A 25,603-nucleotide genomic window follows, 5' to 3' on the forward strand; every position below is an offset into this window, starting at 1 on the left:
GCCCCACGTGGTCCCGCCGTTAAACACCGCGGATCATTCATTGCGGCGCCGCGCGGGGCCGCGCTGGCCAAGCCCCCCCGCGCACGCCATTGGCCGAGCGCTGCTCCGCCCGCCAATCGGCGCCGGCCACGCTCCGACCGCAGGAAACCGCACATGGAAAGTCACGATTGGCGGGGACTGCCGCACACCCCGCCTTCCCGGGCTCCCCATTGGCTCCGTGTTTGGCGTGGTGCGCACCTATTGGGCGGAGTGGCGCGGGCCCCCCCACCCGGGGGTTGATAAGGCGGAGGGGGAGGGCCGCGGCCGCTCCAACGGGATCGGCAGCGGCGCGGGACCGGCTCGGGAGCGCGGGGCGGCGGCGCCGGGGGCTCTTCTCTTGTCACTGCGGCCGCCATGAAGTCGATCTGGAGGCTCGCTCTGGCGTGCGTGCTGCTCCTGGCCGGTGAGTGCCCGTGGGTTTCTAGAAGGTTCTGGCGGGGGGGTGTCAGGGTCCTGGCCAGTAGGCCGCCCCCCACCCCCACCTTCTGTCGCTGTGTGCTGGGGTGAGGGGGACGGGGGCCGCCGGGGGGAGGCGGGGTCTCGGGCGGGACCCCTCGGCCTGCCCCGCGGGAAGGGGAAGCGGTGCTCGGGCCGCCGCCTGCCCTGCCCGGGCCTGGCCCTCTCCGGGGCCGGGGGGAGCGGGCCCCGCGACTCATGCGCTGTCGCGGGCGGGGGCGGAGGGTGGGAGCGGGCTTCCCCTCGCCCACCCCCCGCGTCTGCGGCTGGGCTGAACCCCCCTGGGGAGGGGGGGGGCGGGACTCGAACCGAGCCTGAAGACGTGGGGAGGGGTAAGCGGAGAAGTTGTGCAGTGCGTAGTGTGGGCAGCGGGCTCAGAGCGCTGGTTTCCTTATTTTCCCAGTGTCGGTCAGAGCCGATGAGGTGGACGTAGATGGGACCGTGGAAGATGACTTGGGCAAAAGCAGAGAAGGATCTCGAACGGATGATGAAGTTGTTCAGAGGTTGGTAGCTGGGACGCCCTGATTTTAGAAGGGTCAACTTGAGCACCAGTAATACCGCAGAAGTAAGGGGGGAACGCTATTCAAAAGAGTTACCTAGTCAGCTGGGGGAACAAAACATTCATGCGAAAGACTGTCTCCCTCTAAATAAAAACGAGCTTGAGAACTTGGATTTAGAAAAGTTCATCTTGTTTTCTATCAAATATCAATGACTATTAATTGGGGTCTACTCAGGTATGTTATAAATGGTGTCACGTTTAGTGCCTATGGATGAAATAGCTCTATACAGTGAAATGCCTCGTGTCCTGTGAGGTGCACCACATGCTGAGGATTGCAGTAGCTTTAAGATTACCTTTATTATTCCCTGAATTTTTCATGGAAAAAAGTCTCATTTGCAAGCACGAATTTTTACTCAAGTTTTTGGATTGTGCTTATGTAGTTAAGGATGGTCACTCTTGCACTTGTCTCATTTTATCGTGTAATTTTGTGCTGCATCAGTGATTGTTACTGCTGCTGCTTTGTGATAAAATTAAATTAGCTGTGTTGTTTGTGGACAAGACTCCTTGATAGGCTTTTCATTGTCCTAACAGAGAGGAAGAAGCTATCCAACTAGATGGCCTAAATGCATCCCAGATCAAAGAAATCAGAGAAAAATCTGAGAAGTTTGCATTTCAAGCAGAAGTGAACAGAATGATGAAGCTGATTATCAATTCTTTGTATAAAAATAAAGAGGTTAGTGCCTTCATCTGCAGATCATATTATAATTTTGGAAGGGATGTTTCTCTCTCCTGGCATTCCTGACTACTGCTTTCTATTTCAGATTTTCCTGCGGGAACTTATTTCAAATGCTTCAGATGCTTTAGATAAGATAAGGTTGATATCATTAACTGATGAAAATGCTCTTGCTGGCAATGAGGAGCTTACAGTCAAAATCAAGGTAAGAAGGATTACTACAAAGATGTCTTTCAAGTGATGGAGGAATGTGAAAATACACTGCATCATTAAATTTCTATTTTTGGCTTAATATTGATGCAAATACAAAGTAGGACTACATGAGGACTCTTGCAATTAACTTTGCCGAAGACTAGTCCTCTTTTAATGGTGAAATTACGCTTTTGGTATTATAAAGAGCAATTGAAGTATTGGACTACTTTGAAGGAAGGTCTTCCTCATTTCCAAATTCATTTTATTGTAGCCAAGCCTGTTTGAATTTGAACACCTGCTCTGGACCACTTTTCTTTGGCATGTATTAAAATTCACAGTGAAGTCAGACTGCATTTTTGTCTTTTTTTTCAGTGTGATAAAGAGAAGAACATGCTTCATGTTACAGATACGGGTATTGGCATGACAAAGGAGGAGTTAGTTAAAAACTTGGGTACCATTGCAAAGTCTGGTACAAGTGAATTCTTAAACAAGATGACTGAAATGCAGGATGATAGCCAGTCAACATCTGAGTTAATTGGCCAGTTTGGTGTCGGCTTTTATTCTGCTTTCTTAGTAGCAGACAGAGTGATTGTCACATCAAAACACAACAATGATACTCAGCATATTTGGGAGTCAGATTCAAATGAATTCTCTGTGATCAGTGACCCAAGAGGGAACACCTTAGGACGTGGCACAACCATAACGTAAGTATTTTCTTTAGTCTTGAAAGAAAAAAGATTGTGTGGGTACACTTTGCTTGTTGGAATATGTGAGTGACTTCAGCTTTGTGACTGAGTTATTTCTTGTAATATAGCTTCACTCAGTTTAATAGGAGTATGCAAAATGTAAACTGCATCCAATAAGAAATGGAGTTCACTTCATGCTTTGTTAGATCAGCTAACAAACCTATGTCTGTCTTGACAACTGTCAGCAAGTAATTCCAGACAGTTCAGCTGCCTTCAGGCTCACTCAGTCACTCAATTCTGGCCTGGCAAAACCTATACAGGGGGTGTAGAGCTTTGCTTGGAAATTAGCTGCTGTTTATATATCAGTAAGGCTGGTCTGATGGGAATTGCAGACTAGAGGTAGTTTGCTAGTCTTGTTTTCATTCCTTTCATGAGCAGGTTAATTAATTTGGTCTGGGTTTAGAGTATGTCTTTCTGGAGGAGGCAATCAGTATAGAAAACTTGATGTTGGTGCTCTAGTTTGAAGTAAAGCCCATGAGGGTGCATTAAGATCCTGATAAGTATTGATATGATTTGATGTTTTTATTTAAGTTTTTGAATACTGTGTTCTGCCTTAGCCCATGAAAACAATTGCTAGTTGAGAAAGGATGGTATGTTTTTAAGAGATACTTGGAGCTGAACTAATGAAAAGCTCACTTGCATAAATCTGAATTGCTATGGCTGCAGCAAAAATAACAGGTTGTTCTGACTTGGGACCCACAAGGATCATCATGATCCCATATGTGGATCAACTCCCACTCATGAGCACCATGCTCTGGCTCAGTTGGTCAGTCTCAATGGCATAAGAAATGTATATTCTGCTATAAAACTGTCAGAACACTTGTCTATACAGCATTTTAAAAGGTTTGGGGTTTTGTTTTGTTTTGTTTTTCTCTTTAGCCTTGTCTTGAAGGAGGAAGCATCTGATTACCTTGAGCTGGACACTGTTAAAAATCTAGTGAAGAAATACTCCCAGTTCATAAACTTCCCCATATATGTGTGGAGCAGCAAGGTAAGTGTATTTAACTGAGCATTGTCCAGTATAAGCTTTGGTTATGAAAGCTGTCTGGCCAGATCTTTCATGAAGGCTGAGGGCATGGCATAGAGCTGCTTTTTGTCTAATATCTAAAATTCTTCTGTTCCTGACTCTTTTAGCTATTATTTTGCTAGTTGTTTTTCTCTCCAAGTGCTGGTCTGTTGCTAAAATCAGACTTTAAAGGAACTTGGTTTTATTTTGACTCAAAGAACTTTACCAAAGCAAGAACACTGCTAATTAATAAGGATCTTTCTTCCACTGGCTTTGGGAGATGGAAGCTCTGTTAAGTTCTCAAGTAGAGCCATGGCTAGATATCCTTCAAAAAAAAAAAAGCAGGGTAGCGTCCTAGATTTTAGGCCTGTTGTGATGTTTTCTTGGTGTAGCACCAACTTAAAATCCAACAAGTCTCTGATGAGGATTATGTGGAAAGCATTGAACAACTTAAATTTGAGTGTGGTGATCTCTGTGTATAGAAGGAAGGTATGTATTAACGAAAAGGAACTGAAAAATACTATCTATAGAAAAGTTTGCAAGAGACAAATAACAGAAGTCAGGCTAGTGCTGTGAAAGATGAAGCTGTTTGAGACAATATTAGAACACATCTGGTAGGAAGTCAAGGTGTTTAAATCCCCACCTTTGGTTCTTTCTTTAGACAGAGACTGTTGAAGAACCAATTGAAGAGGAGGAAGCAAAGGAGAAAGAAGAAGAAACAGATGATGAAGCAGCAGTAGAAGAAGAGGAAGAAGAAAAGAAACCAAAAACTAAGAAGGTAAGCTTTGGGGTCATGTAACTCATGTCAGATATCAATTTTCCTTAGTAGTCTTGTGGAGGTGCATTTCAGTAGTGCATGCTTTCAAGAAGCAAATCCTGTTCAAGTGAGAGGGTAGGAGAGAAGGCTGTAAATGAAACAGACTGGGTAGAAGTCAGGCAAATGATTGGCAGTAGCCTTGTGAAGCTGTGGTCACAGCTAATTATAAGTACTTGCATGAACCACTTGAAATGGTAGTGGAATTCTGTAATCTGACACTGTCGATGAGTTTAAATTTAAAATACTCTGCTGGGAAGATTTTTCCGGAGGGGCATTAGAACAGAAATACTGGTGCTTAGTGAATTTAAATGCACGTGGAACACACTACATTGTAGACTAAAGTTTTGTTCCCATGTGTTGCACTAATGTGTATATTTAAAATGAGAATGTCCAGGTCATTGCATAATTTTGTAAGTTAGAACATATTTGGGATTTTTACATGCTATTTTATGTTTTGGTCTCAAGGGAGTGCCTTTAATTGGCCTAACCTGAAGTCAAGTTTGAGTCTCTTTTATACTGTTGTGTTTATTTACCTAGGTTGAAAAGACTGTCTGGGATTGGGAGCTTATGAATGACATAAAACCAATCTGGCAGAGGCCATCTAAAGAAGTTGAAGAAGATGAATACAAAGCTTTTTACAAAACCTTCTCCAAGGTAAGCTGTGGGCCTCAAGATCATTCCAAAGCAAGAGGTTTGCTATAGTATCTCTTTTTACGTAAATAAAACGGATTGCCTAGAGGATTGCTGTTTCTGAAGAATTAATTAATTGCAGTCAGTAGATGGAACTGCAGCGAGCCTGGAAGGTATAACATCTCAGTCAGGAATTAATCTTTTTTCCAGAGAGAAGGTACTGCCATCCAAGGCTGAATAGTCTAGATTTGGGTATTATGTTGCAGCTCATGTGGAATTCACTGATGTGTTTAAATGTTGATGGCAAAATTTGTATTTGGTCTGAGGGTTGTGGTGTTTGTTGCACCTGGTGGAAGAAAAGAGGGAGACAGAGTTTCCTAGAAGTATTGTCTTTGTATCAGTACAGTGTAATGTGTTACTCAAGAGTATCTTAACTGTGGTGTGATGATACTCTACTGGTTGTTGCCCTCTTGGTAATTGTTCAGTGACTGGCTTGTTAAAATCCAGCAAAACTTGGGAGGTTTCCCAAGGCTACTTAGGTAGGTTATTTTTACATTAATAACTCTGCTCATGTAACTTAAACTTTTGTCTCCTTGATAAACTCTAGCAAAGTATGCCTGCGTGGATTAGTTGTGAAATAATTGCACTTACTTGCCAAACTCATGTTATTATTGGAAATGTAATGACTTGCTGGTGTTTTCCCCATGTCAATTAAAAGCATTCTCTCTTCACAGGAACATGATGACCCCATGGCATATATCCACTTCACTGCTGAAGGGGAAGTAACTTTCAAATCCATCTTGTTTGTTCCTAATTCTGCTCCCCGTGGACTGTTTGATGAATATGGATCCAAAAAAAGTGATTTCATTAAGGTAGGAGAGAAAAGTGTGTGGGTATGGTTTTGTGGAAAAGTAAAAAAAAAAAACCCTAAAGTAACTTGGGTATTCTCTGCTCTTCTAATTCAGCTGTATGTTCGAAGAGTGTTCATCACTGATGATTTCCATGACATGATGCCCAAGTACCTTAACTTTGTTAAGGGTGTTGTAAGTATTATATTTCTTGTATTTAATTTATTTTTTAGTTTCAAATACTGCTAGATATACTTAACTTTCTTTCTCAATTAGGTGGATTCTGATGATCTTCCTTTGAATGTATCCCGTGAAACGCTTCAGCAGCATAAATTGTTAAAGGTAAGCTAATTGGTTTTCAATTCCTTCATTGTCAGCACATGACAGCAAAAAGGTTTAGAAGACTTAATAATAGCTTGATGAATTTTGTTACATGACTGAAGTTAATGCAAAGCAAACTCAGTTATTGCTGTTTCCCGATTACCTGCCTACTTCAGATCAGGGATACAAAGCGAAATGTGTTCTTTGAAGTGAGGTTGCATTGAGGACTATTCTAAATACTGTTTTAATTCACTATTGCTGCTTTTTTTTAGGTGATCAGAAAGAAACTTGTTCGCAAAACTCTTGATATGATCAAGAAAATTGCAGAGGAAAAATATAACGACACATTCTGGAAAGAGTTTGGTACTAATGTGAAGCTTGGTGTTATTGAGGATCACTCCAATCGTACCCGCCTCGCTAAACTTCTGCGCTTCCAGTCTTCTCATCATGAAAGTAACCTCACAAGCCTTGATCAGTATGTGGAAAGAATGAAAGAGAAGCAAGACAAAATCTATTTCATGGCCGGTGCCAGCAGAAAGGAGGTATGCAAGAGTGAAAGAAAAAGGAAAGGGGTACAGTATATTATAGCTTGTAGTTCTGGTACCATAAATGTCATGAATTGTGTATTTACTGTAAACGGAGACTCCATGTTTGTTACTACCGCAGTTCAGTTCTTCAGGTACCAATATTTGTCAGATAGTTGTACAGGTTTTGGTAGCTGCTGCTACAAATGCAATTAAAGTGACATCCTAAATGTTTTCATTCTAGGCTGAGTCCTCACCATTTGTTGAGCGTCTGCTGAAAAAGGGCTATGAAGTGATCTATCTGACTGAACCTGTAGATGAATACTGTATTCAGGCTTTGCCAGAGTTTGATGGCAAGAGGTTTCAGAATGTAGCTAAAGAAGGAGTTAAGTTTGAAGAAAGTGAGAAGTCTAAAGAGAGTCGGGAAGCCTTGGAAAAGGAATTTGAACCCCTCTTAAACTGGATGAAAGACAAAGCTCTCAAAGACAAGGTAAAATACTGTGTTATATATAGTGATTATTTTTGCTCATACTTGCTACAACATACCTTGCAGATTATTTGAGCACAGACTTGAGAGTAGTTTCTCTGTCTTCGTGGCTAAGCCTTTATGGATAACATCTTTATTCAGGAATATAATGAGTTAGAATGTCATCTTAGTCATTTTTCAGAAATTCTTGAATTAACAGGGAAATACAGAATTATTTACTTTATTCACTGTATAAGCTATTAGCTATTACCTCTGTGAACTAACATTAAAGTTTTTTGGGGTCTCTCTTTTTTCCTACAGATTGAAAAAGCTGTGTTATCTCAACGTTTAACTGAATCTCCATGTGCTCTTGTGGCTAGTCAGTATGGATGGTCTGGTAACATGGAAAGAATCATGAAGGCTCAAGCTTACCAGACTGGGAAGGATATATCCACAAAGTAAGCTTCCAGTTCTGTAGCAGCAGACATGAAATGCAGCTGTGACCTCCCTTGCTTGGTGTGTCCAGAACAAGCTTCCACCCAGTTCACATGATCCTGAGTGTTTTTAAGGTCATTTACAATTAAGTTGGCCTTCATTATAGGCTTGAACTGTTATTTTCAAGCCCAGTATATAAAACTGTCTGGTGAGCAGGACTCATCAGTGGCATTTGGTGTCTGCCATTTGTTGACAAGAGAAGATAACTTAGTAGCTTGAATACTTTTTATAGTTTTACCAGTATTTTAGGGGGAGATGATACTTGTTATTGTGACTGTAACCAGTCTATATAGATTCAAAGATATGATTGTGTCCTTGTACTTTGAAACTTAGTGCTGTAATTTCTCTTCTCAGTTACTATGCTAGCCAAAAGAAGACATTTGAAATTAACCCCAGGCATCCACTGATCAAGGATATGCTGAGGCGAGTCAAGGTAAACAAATAACAGTAGTGAAACATTGACTGACTTGGCTGCATACAACCTGCTTTAATAGGTCTGGTTTGATTTTCTTGTGTTCTTTCATGTTAGGAAAATGAAGATGACAAAACTGTTTCAGATCTTGCAGTGGTATTGTTTGAAACTGCAACTCTGAGATCAGGATATATGTTGCCTGACACTAAGGAATACGGAGACAGAATAGAAAGGATGCTTCGTTTGAGTTTGAACATTGACCTGGATGCAAAGGTTAGTTTGTCTTCCACTTGGGCTGATAATTGACTTACTGCTGCTCCATCTAAAAAAAGTGCAGCTGCTTGATTCAATTGCATAAAATGAAATGTATCCAGCTTCCTGCACTTAAGTGGGCCACCAGAAGTCCAGCCACGTGTCTGTACTTAATACTCATGTTGTCCCTTCCTTGCTCTTTGTAGTTGCTTGAGATACTGCTATTTCTTTATGCTTCTCAAGTATGTTCCTGTCCTTAATTAAGTGCTGGCTCTACAGGAGCAACCTGGGCACACAGGCCTTTGGCCTCTGTCTCTCAAATGGAGAAATTCCTAAGTGGGTACAAGTAATACAGGTTCATGAAGCTGTGCAAGAACTTCTGTCTGTTTTGCTGGAGTGGATCAGTGCTAAACAGATACTAATTTTTCTTTCTGGTAGCTTGTGGCAAATGTAAGGAATTGATAGTGAATACTTCCATAGCCTGTATTTAGCTAGTGCACAACTAGTTAAACAGCCTAAGCAAGTAAAACAAATTGCTTGTGACCTTTGTGTCCAGGTGGATGAGGAACCTGAAGAGCCTGAAGATGCAGCTGAGGAGGCAGAGCAGGATGAAGATGAAGTGGATGCTGATGCTGAGGACAGTGAAACACAGAAGGTAAGGTCTCAAGCTTGATACTTCCTTGCCAATATTTATGTGCAGCTTTGTCTGTGGGTGTTACCTGGCAATGAAGTTGTTCATTGTGCTTTTCATGACATAAGATTTTAGTGTCAGATGTTACAGGCTTTTCTTGGAGGGGAAAAAACTGCAGTACAAATTTATTTATTACTAAACTGTCTTGTGAAAAGATGACACTGAGATGTTAAAAGCTGGAGATAAATTAAGCTTTAGAGATTGTAACAGTGCCTTGTGGCAAGAAAATGGCAGCAGATCCTCTAGTGAAGATAATTGTCAATGGTATTTCTACAGCTTGTAGGCAAAAACATGAACAAATCAGCAAGAGTGTATTTTTAAATCCTTACAATACAGGCTTGGAACACCAGTCCAGACAACACCATTGCTTTTGAACAGTTCACCTGTCATGTGAAGGCAGCCTTCACTTAGCTCATGTCTGCAGTTTTAATTATGTCTTGATAAATGCTTGATATGCTGAATTCTTCTAATATGCTTCTTGTTAATACTAACTTGTAAAGTTGTTGGGAGGTCCCAACTGGGCCTCTTTTTTTGGGTTGCTTTCACAAGAGACTTGCAAGATTATATCCTGTGACTAGTGCAAATATATAGCTTATAGCAATGTAATTTCCTACTGTTAAATGTCAGATTAGGTAAGAATAAATTTGAGAAACAGTATTTATTCTACTGTACCAGTCTATTGTAATGCCACTACTGTTATGTTTGCACAGTAGTATAACCTGCAATGACAGTAATATAAATCTGTTGTTCTGGGATAGTTCTTGTAACCTTTTTCCACTTTCAAAAAGTAATACTCTGATTCTTTGTTCTTCACAGGAATCCACAGATGTGAAAGATGAACTGTAAACTGCACTCAGCTACTGTCCTGTATTGGGGGGTTAAGAGGGAATGTGAATTAGATTGTTCTGTTTTTTTCCACTGTAAAATGTTGAGGGATGGTATGGGCTTTTAAGGGTAAAGGAGGTTTTTTTTTTTTAAGTTCACTTTTCTAAAAACATTCCTCATGAATGTAAATTTGTATTATTTAACTGACTTGGTGTAAAATCTTGTCATGTACAAAATAAAATGTTCCCAAACACCACCAACTCTAAGTTTATACATAGCAAGCTCATTGTGTGGGCTGGTAGAAAGACATGGAGGTATGGTCCTGGGTGTTCAGGTCCTTTGTGCAAACAGGCTATTTATTGGCAATCCTTGGGCCTTCCCCTGCTGACACGGCCACACCGACTTCTGTAGTATGGGACTGGGCTGGGATTTATATTTACAAATCTGCTGTGTTGCTTAGCCAACTACCCTTGGCAGCTGAGCGCTGTGGTGAACTTGTTAACTGAAATAAGTGCAGTCTTCTGCAAGCCTGAGGAAGAGGAGATGGGGTGTTTAAAAACAGCATTGGAAGTGAAGCCCTGACAGCTTGTGCTGGACTCTGTGGCTGGACTCCATAGAATAGGCAGCAGAAGCCTTACAGATGGGGGGGAAGCATTTCCTTTCACTAAGTCCGTGGACAATTCCCACCACAACTGTCTTACTGCCTGTGAGCTGGTACCATCTTCTATGGCACTTGGAAACCCTGCCTTTGACTTGTGTAGCTACAGCAGTTCTGTTTAATACAGGTTTCTTTAAATGTGGAAGTTCTTTTCACATTTTCTTAGTGCTGTTGCTCCTGTGTTTTCACTCTTGTTCTAGGTCTCTTATGGTAAAGCACTGTAGATACTTAATGTGACTGAAGCTAAACCTGGTTAGTTGTAGACATACAACTTTATGTAGTGGTTGGATGGAGTACTACATTTTCTCACTAGTGCCTCTGTTTTAAAACATCTTCACAGACTTGGTAGAAAGCAAGAACAGTGAGGGGTTGGAAGAGTTGTTTTGCCTTCCCGCGTGGAAGAAGGACATAGGAGTGGTGCTTCTGCACAGTGATTCTTCTTAAGAATCTCCTCTGTTTTGTTTATAGAAGTTCTGTTACAAGCTTCTGCAGTCTGAAGCAAAATAGGCTTTCTTACTAGGTGGGGGTACTAAACAATGACCTGAAGAACTTGCTTTCCATTTACTGGGCTTCTATATTGCCTGAAGTATGCTGTGTATCAGTTTGGGGTTTAGAGAGTTGGATTCAAGCTTGAGATGTCAGGAAAAGGAAGCTTAGTTTGGGGGGTTCTTGAGGGAGTTTGGGGGGGGCTCTGCTTTCTGCTCACTGCAGTGGTAACCTAGAGAAGGAGCCTTCTGTTACTGGCTCAGGTTGAGTGGTCTAACCAGAGTCTCAGCAGCTGGCACTGTCAGCTTTAGAAGCAGCCTTTGGCAGCAAGTTACTGAACAGGGCAGGGGCACCTTCGCCTTACTAGAGCATGAAAGTTTGTGCTTTGTAGCAATCGACCTCCTGAAGTATCACTTGTTTTTAGTGATACACTCAGAAATGTATCCTCATTACCACACCTCTCTATTTGATCTCTAAGTAGCAAAGGTTGCTCCCACCTCCTGTATGGTTGGGGAAGGATTTTACCTAACAAACTAAAGGGGACTATTAGAAGTGCAGCGTGGCCTACTCCAGTATTCTTAATCTGAAACTTACTTGAAGATTTAAGCAAACTTTGTTCTGTTGTATAGCTGAAGTTCTTATTGCTTTGGTTGGTTTGAGGGTGACAAAACTGAATGTCACAAATAATAAAGAGCGTACTTGAGAGTTATGCTTTGTGCTTTTTCACATACTTCATCTGAGAGTATCATGTGCAACTAACTGCGGTCCGTCTGCTTTCTCTACACCCTGCAGTGACAAGTGTTTGCTATAAATAAGCACAAAATGCACTTGTAAGTTTACCTCTTACTTTGCTTCAGAGCTGACAAAATGATGTCAGTAGTGGAAGTGTCTCCCAGTCAGCAACGTTTCTTTCAGTGCTGCAGTTATGCTGATTCTGGGACTGTCACCTCTGCTGTTAAAATTTGTTGTGTTGTCAGCTTTGCTATTCCTAGATGGGCACTAATGAGGACATTTCCCTCAGTGCTAGGGAAGTCTGAGCTCCCCGTTGCTCAGTTTCCACTAGCAGCAGGATACACTTAGAAATCCAAGCCTAATTAGTAGATACTTCCCTCTGCAGCCTTTAGATCTGAAAAACCTTTAGAAAATAGAGAGAAATGCATCTTTCATGTCAGAAATCAACAACATAAGAGGTGATAATCTGACAAACTGTGAGTAACAGTGCAAGGGCTGGTGAATGCTAGCTTGTTAAACAGTTCATCAAAAAACTGCTATTCCTGCCCCAGTTAGAACAGAAACAAAATACTGCTGAACTGTCCTATTTTCAGTAAACTTTATCTTGTGTTAAAGTGGAAGGTTGCCAATCTCAGTTTTGTTTAGATGCAGTAAAGGAAAAAGTCTTTTCACCAGAAGTGGATCTACCAAGATGTTTTCATTGATAGATTTTGTTTGGGTTTAACACCTGTGTTTTATCAGAGCCTCTCTCTCAATGCCTGCTGTCATTGATAAAGGGGCCTGAGAGATGGGATGTGATCTAGTTACATGAAAAGTGCACACATGGGCAGGAGAGGAGCTCATCCCACCAACAGCTGTAAAATTTGCTGAGAGCACATACATATGCATAAGAACTATAAACCTTTCTTCCTAGGGAAATCACTCCAGCTTATGCAGGCATAAATAAAATAAAAGCTTCATAGCTAGACCTGATGTAAATGTAGCACTTTCAGTGGTCATTGCTGGATCCCTCTGCTCTTGCAACATTTCCAAGTACTTTGGAACTAGGAATTAGGGAGTTTTTTGTTTCCTTACTGAGTAATGTGTCAGGCTGTGTTTTTTGAGTTAAAATTAAGTGACAACTGAGGATGAAGCCTCAGGATGATGCCTTGTCCTGGTATCTTTCTCAAGTGAAAGCAATCCCAACCTTCCCAAGCTCTATATCGTACCGTTCAAAACTGGGTTGTTGTGCCACCATCACAGGATGGTGACTCTGCATCTTCCAAGTTCCTGGTGCAAGAGTGTTGTGGTGATTCTATTTCTAGACTGAAAGGTAAACCAGCACTTGTTATTTCCGAGTTTTGAATATTTACAGCTATCAAAAGCAGCCATAGACAGAGGAAGATGGCCAAATGGAGCACAAACAAATCTGATTTCAGTGTAATCTGTATGTACTTGCCCCATTTTAACTGAGATGACCAAGCTGTAAGATTCCAGCCTTAGTGGACCAAAGCAGATATCCTGTCAGTGATAAATCTGTGTCATGGTTTGACACCTTATTCTGAAGGATACTTTAAATGCAAACCAGATTTAAGAACTCACAAGCATTTTGGCACACAACTGACAGGACTTTTACCAACAGCATTCACTGTATGCTTATTTTTAACGCTACCTGCAATTCTGCTTAAAGAAAAGCAAAAACACATTACAGGAGCACAGTATTTCACATATGTATTTTTGCAACTTAAACAGTTGGATAAATATTTTATCAGTTCTGGTTTTCACAATGAAAATAAACTCTGGTCACTGTTGTGAAGTCTGAAATTCGCTTGATCTTTCTTTTAGACCCAACAGTTCTGTTCTCAGTTCTCCAGGCTTAGGAGGTATTTCAGGTATGCTCTATTAAAAACAGAGAAAGACATCAGTGCTGTGACAGAGGAAAAACTAAACTCCCAACACAGTAAATGAGCTTACTCTGGAAGAGCATGACAGCTAAACCATGATTTTACTGCCCTCTTTTCTGAGCAGAATGTGATTCCTACATGCAAAACACTTTAAGAATTATTATCTTTTTGTAATTGGACTTATTTTAAAGTAGCAAAATACAATTTGAAAAAAAAAAAAAACGAGATAAAAGGACGAACGGACAGTTTGTTTAAAAGGGGCAAAGCTTCTTTTTGCTATTAAAGTGAGTTTGGTAGAGATATTCTGGCACAGTTGAAGTTTCCACAGATACTCTTGGTGATAAAAGATGTTTCACTGCTTCTAGTGCCTTGATACAGAAATTAAGCACTGAAACTGGAGATAAAAATTTTAAAAGGTACCAGATAACATGACATTTCAAGAACCTCCTCAAAATTCATGCTGCTTTAGACTTAGAGATCATCTGATCACTGTGAATAAATATTTGCCTGTAATGAAGGCTAAAGCAGAGACTACTAAAACACATACATTCTAACGCATCTATCAATGACTGAACCTCATTGCTTAAATTTTGAGCTGACAGCTCAAGCATGGTAATTTTTTAAAACTTATTTGCCATTTGAAAGTAGTCCAGAGAATTAAAAAACCCAAGAAGGATACATGAGCAGGAAGATGAGAGAAAGCCTCCAAGTCAGGCCAAACCATTATTATCCCTAGTGGATGGTCTCATTTAGAGTTTAGTTCTGTGACTGTAATTTCGACAGCCTTGGCTGTCGTAATTTCTAATGTCAACTTTTGGTCACCTACATTTCCATTACTGGAGGAAACAGTCTATTTAAATGTAGTACAGGCCCTTCTCGCCACTTTTGCACGCTCTTTTCAAAATCCAGGTTCCCACAGCAGAGACCCCTTCTCAACACATGGTACTATGGCTAGAGTGGAGGCCACTCCCCAGAGGAGTCACAGAACCACAGAACTGTTAGTTGGAAGGGACCTCTGGAGATCACCCAGTCCAAACCCCTGCCAAGCAGGGTGACCTAGAGCAGATCTCACAGGGAAGCATCCGGGTGGGTTTGGAATGCATCAAGAGAGGGAGACTCCATGGCCTCCCTGGGCAGCCTGCTCCAGTGCCCTGCCACCCTCAGTGGAAAGTTCTTCTTTATTTTAGGTGAAACTTGGCACCCACCTCTGAGGTATTGATAAGCATTAATGAGGTTCCCTTTCAGTCATCTCTCCCGAGAGACGCTGCAGACCCTGCATCATCTTCGCGACCCTCCACTGGACCCACTCCAGCAGCTCCTTGTCATTCTTGTACTGAGGAGCCCAGAACCGGACACAGTGAAGGCCTGACCAAAGCCTTTCTAGAGGCTATCTCGGCCCACCGCCAGGCCAGAGACCTTTCCGAGGCACCGCCTCTGCTCAGACCCTCCATCCCGCACACACGCTACCAGCACCCGGGACCCTCCGAGCACTTACAAGGTCCGGCCTGTAGTACCTGTGCACGACCTCGGCCCCCGCGAACATGGCCAGCATGCTAGCCGCCAACGCCCGCACGTAGACGGGCCAGGGCACGCCGGCGGGCATGGCTGAGGGGCGGGCCCCGTGCACGGGACCGCGCCGGACGTGCGTCATCCCCGCCGCCGCCTGGAGGGGGAGGGAGAAGGGAACAGGGAACAGGGAAGAGAGTGCGGAGGCCCGCTCTCACCGGGAGCATCGCGCCAGGCCGGGTGAGTCGCGACACCGCGCCCCCAGCTCGGGCCCAGCGCCGGCCGCCCCCTCACGCCCCCCACCCGGGGCGGCCGCGGCCCCGCCCTGCGCCCCCATTGGCCGGCGCGGTCACGTGAGCGGGGCCGCCCGGCGGGGGGTGGGGGCGTGAGGGGGCGGCCGGCGGCGACGACCGCGGAGACAGCGACGGCCCCGGCGGGCATGGAGGGCACGGAGCTGGGCAGGTACCGGCACCGCCACCGGCACCGGCGGGCGCCGCAGCCGCGCTGGGCCCCGCGGTGGGCAGCGCCCGTTGTCCTTCCCGTCCTTCCCCGCATCCCACGGTCGGGGCCGGGCTGGGCGGTCGCCTCGCCCCCTTCCCCTGGGCACAAAGAGGGAGGGAAGGCGATCCCGGGGCTCTCTCTGCGGCTCCCGGGCCCGCGGCGGGGGAAGCGCGGCGGCCTCGGGCAGCGCGGGGCGCGATCGTGTCTCTGTCCCGAGGGGGATTTGCATATTACCAAACACCTGGTTTTGTTCCAGTGAATATATATTTTCCTTTACCTTTTTCTTATTTTTCCCCCCTTTGTTTTTAGCATGAACCGAAGGGGGGGAGGGGAGGAGAAAATAATGAACTGAAGGGAGGGGAGACGAATAAATCGCTGGTTTTTCCTCGTGATACTGAAAGTACTTATCTAAATGTTCTATAATATATATACACCAATAACAAAAAAAAATAAAAATATTTCTGAGTCCACGCAAGAAATCTGGCCTAAAATATTTGGGAAACTTAGAGGAAGGGATTAAACTTCACTCTCAACAGCAACTGGTTAGAGAACTTGTTTGTGGTAAGGTGCAAATTTTTTCTCTGTTCAGAGGGAATTTTATTCCCTTTACTAGAAGGAGACTTTATATACATGTAAAATAAGTAGGTCTTATAAAAAGATATTACAGAAAGGTGTTACAAAAAGATATCTGGTCTTAGGTTAGATGCTTTCACTTTTTTCTTACTCACTGTATGATTAAGCTTTTATTACATTATGTTCTGGATTCTGCATGCCTGTTTCTCATGTGTTTCTCAATACAAATCTGAAAATCAGTTTTGTTTGGTTCATTAACTGCACAAGTATTTTATATACAGTGGAGCTCTTCCAGCAGAGGGTTTAAGGTATTCCCTGTACTCAGAAAACCTCCTTTAGCTTTGTTAGGCAACCTCCCTGGGAATTTGACAGACCTATGTTTATTCTCCTTGTTTTAAGATAGATATGTGGGTTAAAATTAGTGTCTTGATCGCAAGACTGTGGGTTCTTGAATAAGACTGATTTACAGTGGGTTTCTTAAAAACCCAGTGTGTAGTAGGGAATGGTCCCTTCTTTTGAGAAATTTAAAATCAGAATCATTTAGGTTGGATAAGACCTCGAAGATTATTGAATCCAGCCATTAATCCAGCACTGCCAAGCCCACCACTAAACCCTGTCCATAAATTTACACATCTACAACATCTTCTAAATACCTCCAGGGCAGCGGCTCAGATAGTTCCCTGGGCAGCCTATTCCAGTAGTTAACAACCCTTTCCATGAAGAAATTTGTCCTAATACCCAATTTAAACCTCCTTTGGCACAACATGATGTCGTTTTCCCTTGTCTTGTCACTTATTGCTTGAGACCAGCCCAGCTTCAGCCTCTTTTCAGGTGGTTGTGGAGAGTGGTAAGGTCACCCCTGAACTTCCTTTTCTCTGGGGTAAACACCCCCAGCTCCCTCAGCTGCTCCAGACCTTTCCCCAGATCTGCTGCCCTTCTCTGCACCTGCTCCAGCACCTTCCTGTAATGAGAGCCCTAAAACTGAATGCAGCACTCAGTGCCAAGTCCAGGGGAACAATCCCTGCCCTGGTCCTGCTGGCCACATTATTGCTAGTACAGGATGCTATTGGCCTTCTTGGGCAAATATCTCTAGATCTAAAAATTACTTGGTGTTTTTAATTATAGCTCTGAGATGATAAAATTATTTCCTGAAAAGATAGTGTTCACCAAGTCCTTTCTATGTATTTGTAAGGCAGTAGAAGCTATGGACAAGAAGGTGGCTGCACAGGTGGAAGGGAATGACAGAATAAAGCAGAAATGGGTGTGAGGGCTGTATATGACTAATAAATGTGTGGAAGGAGAGCACTGACTGTGGGAAAATGTCTTTATGCATCGAAGGAGACTGGAAGGAGCCGTGTGTGTGTGAACACTTCCTTGCAGAATAAGTCCAATGCTTGTGTTGGGATCCAGTGTGTGATAGTGGGACAACGTCTGCCACACAATTTGTTAAAGCTGCTTAATAATCTGCATAGTAACAAATTCTGTGTGTTCTTAATGCTTTATAGCCCTGAGTGATTCATCCATTCTGTATCTTACCAGATCAAGCAACTAACACCACATGGAAAAGATTAAAATTTGGGAAACCTGTGGAAGTCCAAAGAGCTTTAGCTGAACTTGCGTTGTAAATTGTTGGTCTGTTTGATAGACAGTGTGCTTTGGAAATGTGTGCTGCAGTGTTTTTACAAAAAAAAAAAAGAGAGAGAGAGAGAGAGAGAAGCTCTATTCTTCCCTTACAAATGCTGTGTTAATTCCACATCATAGCAATCACAAGAGAAATGTGCTGTTAATGTTGGGGTTAACTGATACCAGCTAAGCAGCCAGACTGCTTTGATGGTGTGGATAATTTAGTGCCTTGTTAACAGAGTAATCAGAGAATGTAAATGCAGTGCATGCCAGCCTTGATAAAGTTTGATATTTATATCAAACTTTTCTGTTTGGTACATCAGTAAGTTTCTAAATTGTTGATAAATTATTTCTCTCTTTCTCCCTCTCTAAGATACTACGCATATCTTCAGCAAGCTCAAGCGTTTTACTCATTTCCCTTCCATCAGATGATGACTGCAGTGCCCAACATGGAAATGATGACTGAGCAGCCAACTCTAGAGGGCATTCCAGAGCCAAACATTGCTCAGGAGCCTCCAAAAGGTAGCTTGATTGGGCTGTGCTAGTGAGCTGAAGTAAGAGTGATTGATTGATTGATTGATTGGGAAAAAAAATATTGCTCTTAAACTGCTTCCTTGGACCTATTGGATTTCCTTTTCTTGATGCTCACTGCAGAAGTATTGATTAATTGTATTCTTCAACAAACAGACAATTAAACAGACAGGAAGTAAATTCATGAGAATGTATGCACATTGTTCAGTCTCACACTGAACATCTTTTGTTCCAAGTAAAGCAGACTTTTTTTTTCAATAGGTAAATGCACTATTTTAGCTGAAGTCATGGGCTTTAATACTGTGTTAGAGAAAGTTTTGTTTTTAAATTCTGGCTTCTAAATACTTATTTTTTTAACTTCTGCAAGAGAAGTACAGGATAATACTGTTTATTTTAAATATTTTTTTTTGAATGGTTGTTTAGTTTGTTGTAGTAATCACAGGTAGGGAATTGGTTACTAAAATCATTTAGTTTAGTGTGCCTTGTTTAAACAAATAGAAACTGTTGGAAAATGACACTGTTCTACAGTTCAGCATTATTAATGAACACAGAAAAAGAGAGAGAACAATTTCTGGGTGGTCACGTCATGGCCAGAGCCTGTGCTGCCTGAATCTCTAAATTTTTAAAAGCCAGAAGATGAGGAAGCTTCATGTGTATTGTTTAAATTCATGAATTTTGAAGGTAAATTTACCTCTTTGATTTCTCTCTGTGTCCATGCATTTAGCTGAGTCTGTTAGAATATCCATGCTGCAACACTGGAAATGTACAAAAAGAATATTTGTTGTGTATTTCAGAAGTTAAAAAAGGGGGAAGGAAAAGAAAAGCCAAAGCAACTGAGCCAAAGCAACCCAAAAAGCCTGCTGCTAAAAAAGAAAAACCAGCCAAGTCAAAAGGCAAACAAGAAAAGATCACAGATACTTTTAAAGTCAAAAGAAAAGTGGACCGTTTCAATGGTGTATCTGAAGCTGAACTTCTGACCAAGACTTTGCCTGATATTTTGACCTTTGATCTGGACATTGTGATAGTGAGTAACTCAGAGTTACAGGATTAGGTAGAAAAGTCTTGTATTTACTTGTTATGATTTACATTCTTTCTGCTTACTCATCTATATTGCTTATATGGCAAGATCTTGCAAGATAAAGTACATAAACTGTTTCCTTTGTGTAAAGCTGCTTTGCATTTTCTGTTAAAGCCATAGTAACTTAGTCCTAATTTCTAAGAAATTTAAGGCTCATGTTCAGTGCAGATTCATGCTTTATTTCCTGGAAGCTCTGCACCCTCTGAGCTGCTCTTTTGACCTTGCACATCTAAACAAGGTATTGCTGCCAAATTGTCAGGTTTTTTGAAATAGTGGTGGAAGGTGCCATTAATACATTTTTGTTTATTAACAGTAACTCAGATAGAATTGAATAAGCATCCTCATAGTAACTTGATTAAATTCTTGACTAGCAAGCCATGTTGTCATTGTTAAAATGGACTTGTATCTTTGTAGATTGGCATAAACCCTGGCCTGATGGCAGCTTACAAAGGACATCATTACCCAGGACCTGGAAACCATTTTTGTACGTTTTCCTTCCTTCTTTTAGCATTTGCAGAACCTTGTTAGAACTTGTAGCATTTCAATTAAACTAGTTTGGGTTTTGTTTTTCTTCTGAGTTTTGGTTCGGTTTTTTTTGTTTGTTTGTTTGTTTGGTTTTTTTGTTTGTTTTTTTTTTTCTTCAGAGAAGGATTTTTATATGTTAAATAAGAGTCAAGACAGCAGGTTCTGTCAGAGAGGCCCAGTGCAAGGAGAACTAATGGCAAGATTGTTAAAGAAAGCTGACACATTGTATTTTGCCACATGCTTTCTCCACAAAAATGTATTGATTATGTGAATCACAAAATCTAAAGCTCTGTACTGAGCTTTTAGAATAAAAGACTGGTTTGCAGGATCAAGATGAAGAATTCCTGTTCACTGGGGCCTTTCTGCCCTCTTGGAATAGGTAAAGTAATATTGGCTATTTTAAACCTTTTTGGATAGGGGAGTAGTCTTCCCTAATTAACTGATACTTTGTTAAAGTAGATTCTTCCTTTGAATTTCCGCTACTGCAATAGTCAGTGGAAATTTTTGGTTCTGTTTTCTTTTCCTTGGAAAAAGGCAAATGCATATCTGTCTTCCTACTTCACAGGGAAGTGTCTGTTCATGTCTGGTCTAAGTAATGAACAGCTGAACCACATGGATGACCACACCTTGCCACATAAATATGGAATTGGATTTACAAACATGGTTGAAAGGACAACACCTGGAAGCAAAGATCTCTCCAGGTAAGACAACAAAGGCAAATATCAGGTTGTTAATGAATTATTAGTTGTGATTATAATTTTGAGTATTTTGTCTTTTAGCAAAGAGTTTCGGGAAGGTGGGCGAATTCTGATGCAGAAGCTACAAAAGTATAAACCTCGTATAGCAGCTTTTAATGGAAAATGTGAGAGCTTTTACTTTTAAAATGATATTTTTCTGTCAGTAGCTTTTTTTTTTTCCCCCACTTACCCTGTATTTTCATTTTAGGTATTTATGAAATTTTTAGTAAAGAAGTTTTTGGAATTAAAGTTAAGAACTTGGAATTTGGGTTGCAGCCACACAAAGTGCCAGATACAGAAACTGTAAGTACTGAGACTGAGAAGCAAAACTAGGGCACTCCATTTTGATTATTTAAAAACTAATGAAATCTCAGGCCTTGCACTTAGGATAACACCAATTTGACCAAAGTACCAGAGGCGTGAAAGGTTTTTACTTAGACAAAAGGGAGTAGTGCCGTTTCTGAACATGTCTTTATTGCAGCTTCTGAGGACTGCCTAAAATAGAACACATGGCTGCTTTTATGATAATTCTCATCTGATCCACTGTGTCCAATTCCCTGGGTGTTTGTATTCCTGGATTTTGGTACTGATCATGACCATGCAGTGCCACAGCGGGAGAAAGAACAGCAAGTCTATCCTTGTGCCACTGCATGTGACCCTTCAGCATTGCTGGATCTGAGCATGCCCAAGCACATCTGTCAGACTAGGTCTCTTTAAGCTGATCTGCAGTTTGAAGTTAAATTGGATGCTTAAGATAAAACAAGCAATTTGATGAGAAGTGCATTAGTCATAGACCTCTATTGCTGGAAAACATCTCAAGAGACCAGCTATGTATCATGAGAAATTGGTTTGTTTAGTGTGTTCTTATAAACAAGTTAAAGCAAAGGCGATTACACTACTTGCCAAGGTAGCTTATTCTAAAGCTTCATTACCTTGTCAGTTCAAAAGTTTGGATTCGTTTGTCTTCTTTTTTCTATCTTCAATTACTAGTGCTGCAAGTTTCAGCTGCCTTTCTCTAAAGGTGGAAGTGTTGCCATTAGGGCCTGAAGAATCATTGAATAAAGTGCTTGCTCCTTAAGTAGCCCTTAAGGACTTCTGCAGTAGATGTATTTATAGGAAAGATAAATAATCCCCTTTACTGGTGCTTGTATGTAAAGACTGCATGCTAATAGAAGTATTGAATACAGTTTGTTTTCCTGAACTAACTTGATATCATTAGTTAGGGCTGTTGGCAGAGATAGAAACACTGAAGTTGGCTCCAGCCACACTAACAATTTCACAGCCTGGTGTACGTCACAAAGATGTGCTTGGCCAAGAAGCTGAGCTAATTAACCTGTGCTGCCTCCCTCACTGGTTTGAGCTCTTTTTGCGTGCTGTCACGTACTCCTCTATGCCCTGGCTCAGAGCTCTGCTTCTTCAGGAGTTCTGGAGTGTGCTCTGCTCTCTTGTAACACACATAGGTAGTGCCTCTCCTGCAGCACATAAATAACTGGTGAAAACTGTGCTCACTTAGCAGCTGATTATCAACCCCAGTCTTCAGGCAAGACAGCTGGCCAAGAAAAATGAAAACTCATTTTAGCTCCTTCCACAACCACTTGTGGCATCAGTTGAAGTTTATACAAATGGTTAAAACAGTGAGCTTAACTGTTAAGTTGTTCCAAATGTAGTATTCCAATGAAGTATTAACTCATAGCTTGAGGATCAGTCATGCTGTTTTTCTTGCTCTTTGTCTCAAGCTGTGCTACGTTATGCCATCGTCCAGTGCAAGATGTGCTCAGTTTCCTCGGGCACAAGATAAAGTCCATTATTACATTAAGCTGAAAGACTTAAGGGATCAACTGAAAGGCATCACACCCAACACGGAGGTCCAGGAGGTGCAGTACACGTTTGACTTGCAACTTGCACAAGGTATTGTTGTTATTTTGTTACCACTTCATTAAAATGTAAAGTAGTGTACAGTAGTAGCAATTTCCCAAGCAGAAATAAATAAATAATTTATTGGGAGAGGGGGAGATGTGATTCTTTAAACTGTGTGGTATAGAATTACAGATTCCATTCTCTTTAAATTATCTAAGGGAAGCAGGGATTCTTGTAGAATTTGTGGCCGTATTTCAAATATTTTCTGATAAAAGTGCTCTTTGATAGTTCTTATTCTAAATATTAATGCTCGAGTTGTTCTGTTTCTGCAGAGGATGCTAAAAAGATGGCTGTCAAAGAAGAGAAGTATGACCCAGGCTATGAAGCAGCATATGGAGGAGCTTACTGTGACCGTGCACAGTATGACACTGACCAGTGCAGCTTGTCTTCAAATGGAATTGGTAAAGTGCTTGGGGCATTCAGTCTGCAGCCATTGCTGGGGAACAAAGAGCCCATGGTGTCAACAGCCATTAAAAACTGTGATTTTTGTTTTGTTTTGTTTTTGTGATTTGTTTGTTCAGCGGGAAGCAATCCACAGTACTGCGAGGGGTCGTCCTTCGGTGAAGTTCCTAATGGACAGTGGATGACACAGTCCTTTGCAGACCAGATTCCAGAGTTCAATGCTGGCATGACACGGGAAGAGGAGGGAAGCAGCGTGTAGGAGCTGTTCCTTCTTGGCTATGCACACATGCTGCAGTTTTAATGCAGTCATCAAGACTGGTACCTCGGTTCTCCAACTGAAGCATCTGAATAGTATTTTACCTCCCCTAGTTATTTTATTATAGTCCAAAGTAAGTGTGTGGTAGGCTGAGATCAATGACCTAGATAATTTTAAGAAACTGTCCAAACTTTTTAAAAAAAAGTTAGCCCTTTTTTGTATATGAGTTTTATATTTAATGTATACCATTTCTTGCAGTTTTTGACAAATTGCTTTCTCATTTGTGAAGATTTCTTTGGGGCGTTAATTTTATTCCATAAATGTTAATGTGGTAGGAACAGCAGCAGTATACTTTTTTCTGATGCCTCAATATTTGGACATCTTATAATACTTTTATATCCAGAGGGGAAAAGGGGAAGTGCACCCTTATCTTGTGTGAAGCGGTGTTTTTAATCATGCACAGTTAAGGAAATGGTGCTTTTTAAGCCTGCCTTTTACTGTCTTAAAACGTGCAGAAAGTTGTGTTCTGGAGCTGTGAGTGCTGTCTTCTGGGTAGGATGAGAGAACTCTGTCTGTTCAGTGAGTGGACCATATTCAGGATGAAAGGACTGAAGACATCATCTCGAGTCACGACACTGGGGAGGAAAATTTGTGTCATGCAGGACAGGACCTAAATATTCTAGCTGAACTGTCTTAGGATAAGGTTTCCCGACCACTCCGTTTCCCTTTGAACGTGACAAAGAATTTAAAGACTGCATTCTGTTTAAAAATTATGTGCAGCTATGTTATTTACATCATATACAGTTAGCACAGGGTGAAATAGATTTGCAGTTCAGCAGTTTTTAACATTAAGTACTCTTCAATCTCTAGGACCTTAGAGGGTGTTCCCTTTATTCCACTTAAAAGTTAAAAACACTGAGTTGAATACAGGGACAACTGTATGAATAAGAAGTCTGTAGAAACTGTAACACTCTTCTGAGGAACTTGACTAAATGACACACATTTTTAGCCAATATTAGTGACTGGGAAAAAAAATGAGATTCCATCCTGGTGCCTAACTCTCATCTTTTCCCTCTTTTATCATGTGAGGAAAAGATGTAGTAAAAGCAATAAGCTGATCAAAACACTGAAGTTTTGATGATCTTATGACAGTTGGTGCTTCACATACTTGAAAACAGACACAAACAGTATCTCCACACTCCATGCTGGTCAGAGATTCCTGTACCAGTGTGATTTATCCTCTCTTCACAGCTAGTGACAGTTGTCTAGGGTGTGTAACTGGTTAGTGTAGGTTTTAATCCTGCTGTAACACCTCTTACACAGATCACACACTGTCAACCTGTTGTGAGGCGGGCATGATGTTTACAGTTTCTTCCCAAATTACGTGGCTTAATTCTGAAAATCTTAAGTGAGTGTGCATTATGATTCTGATTGTGTTTATAAGCTGCAGCATAAAGCTGTTCCACATGTCAAAAGGGTATAGGACTTGTCTTGTCTGTTATTTAAAGTGTACTGTATCATGCATAGCTGTTTACATGGATGTTCTCCTGCAGGTGCTCGAAGTATCTTGCATCAGGGATTTGTTACAATTCAGTTTTATTTTCAACAGAATTAGAAGCATGAAATTAGCACTGCTGGGTATGTAGCACAGTAGGATGTAACTCCTGAAAGGCTATCCTGTTTAACTGGAAGGGAAAGGTCTCTTCCTTAATGGAATCACCCACCTGGGTATCTGGGTATAAAATACAGTTGAGTGTACAATGACCATTCCACTAAATACTGCAATTCTGTGTCCTCCCTGAAAACTGGTGCTCTTTTTGTTACAGTGATACAGAAGTTCTTAATCTGTCTTAAATCTATCAATGTTTCACAATAAAATCAGGAATTGTACTGCAGTGTATTGGAATGTGCTTTTGCCTCTTGCTAAGTGCACTACAGGATCTGTCATACACAGAAATGCCACAAAACAGAGACACCACACAACAGAACTCGGTAACATGCCCTGGTTTTCAATTCAGGCTGTTTAATGTGGGCTAGGTAACTAAACACTTCTTGTACATAACACTGCAGCTATCTGCTGTGTAGTTTTTTCTACCAGAAGACATTGGAATGTTACTTAGAAAGACCTTAAATTAAAGCACACTGTCTAGCATTGAATTTCACCTCTGTAAGTGTTTAATGAAAATACTTCCATTATTAAGTAAACTTGCTTCCTCACCTTAAATGAAAATCAGGATAATCTG

The 25,603-nt window shown here is 41.5% G+C and overlaps 3 protein-coding genes across 6 annotated transcripts; 2 read left to right on the plus strand and 1 right to left on the minus strand.

Annotated features, from left to right (window-relative positions):
- The first annotated feature begins 333 nt into the window (after positions 1-333).
- On the plus strand, positions 334-10,682 carry HSP90B1 (heat shock protein 90 beta family member 1). The gene is made up of 18 exons (XM_062492099.1): positions 334-442; positions 899-998; positions 1,586-1,727; positions 1,816-1,932; positions 2,292-2,623; positions 3,545-3,656; positions 4,333-4,449; positions 5,026-5,142; positions 5,853-5,990; positions 6,084-6,161; positions 6,243-6,308; positions 6,560-6,829; positions 7,056-7,301; positions 7,599-7,735; positions 8,127-8,205; positions 8,302-8,457; positions 8,993-9,091; positions 9,944-10,682. Exons 1-18 carry the CDS (start codon positions 394-396, stop codon positions 9,971-9,973), a joined length of 2,385 nt encoding a protein of 794 aa, XP_062348083.1. The 5' UTR covers positions 334-393; the 3' UTR covers positions 9,974-10,682.
- A 2,847-nt stretch (positions 10,683-13,529) lies between these two features.
- LOC134043155 (ubiquinol-cytochrome-c reductase complex assembly factor 6) lies at positions 13,530-15,331 on the minus strand. Its single transcript, XM_062491266.1, has 2 exons — positions 15,207-15,331; positions 13,530-13,706 (listed from the first exon to the last, which is right to left on the minus strand). The coding sequence occupies exons 1-2, from the start codon at positions 15,312-15,314 to the stop codon at positions 13,611-13,613; spliced, it is 204 nt and encodes a 67-aa protein (XP_062347250.1). The 5' UTR covers positions 15,315-15,331; the 3' UTR covers positions 13,530-13,610.
- A 67-nt stretch (positions 15,332-15,398) lies between these two features.
- Positions 15,399-25,249, plus strand: TDG (thymine DNA glycosylase). 4 transcript variants are annotated; one of them, XM_062492101.1, is made up of 10 exons: positions 15,399-15,457; positions 18,288-18,436; positions 19,240-19,469; positions 19,938-20,007; positions 20,614-20,749; positions 20,828-20,910; positions 20,994-21,088; positions 22,522-22,693; positions 22,975-23,103; positions 23,224-25,249. In XM_062492101.1, the coding sequence occupies exons 2-10, from the start codon at positions 18,343-18,345 to the stop codon at positions 23,361-23,363; spliced, it is 1,149 nt and encodes a 382-aa protein (XP_062348085.1). In that variant the 5' UTR covers positions 15,399-15,457; positions 18,288-18,342; the 3' UTR covers positions 23,364-25,249. The 4 variants fall into 4 exon arrangements, with proteins under 4 accessions (XP_062348085.1, XP_062348087.1, XP_062348084.1 ...); XM_062492103.1 differs by having other exon boundaries at positions 15,400-15,457; positions 18,343-18,436; XM_062492100.1 differs by lacking the exon at positions 15,399-15,457 and adding an exon at positions 15,630-15,679.
- The last annotated feature ends 354 nt before the right edge of the window (positions 25,250-25,603 follow it).

Source organism: Cinclus cinclus, chromosome 4 (assembly GCF_963662255.1).
Source record: "Cinclus cinclus chromosome 4, bCinCin1.1, whole genome shotgun sequence".
Taxonomy (NCBI): domain Eukaryota; kingdom Metazoa; phylum Chordata; class Aves; order Passeriformes; family Cinclidae; genus Cinclus; species Cinclus cinclus.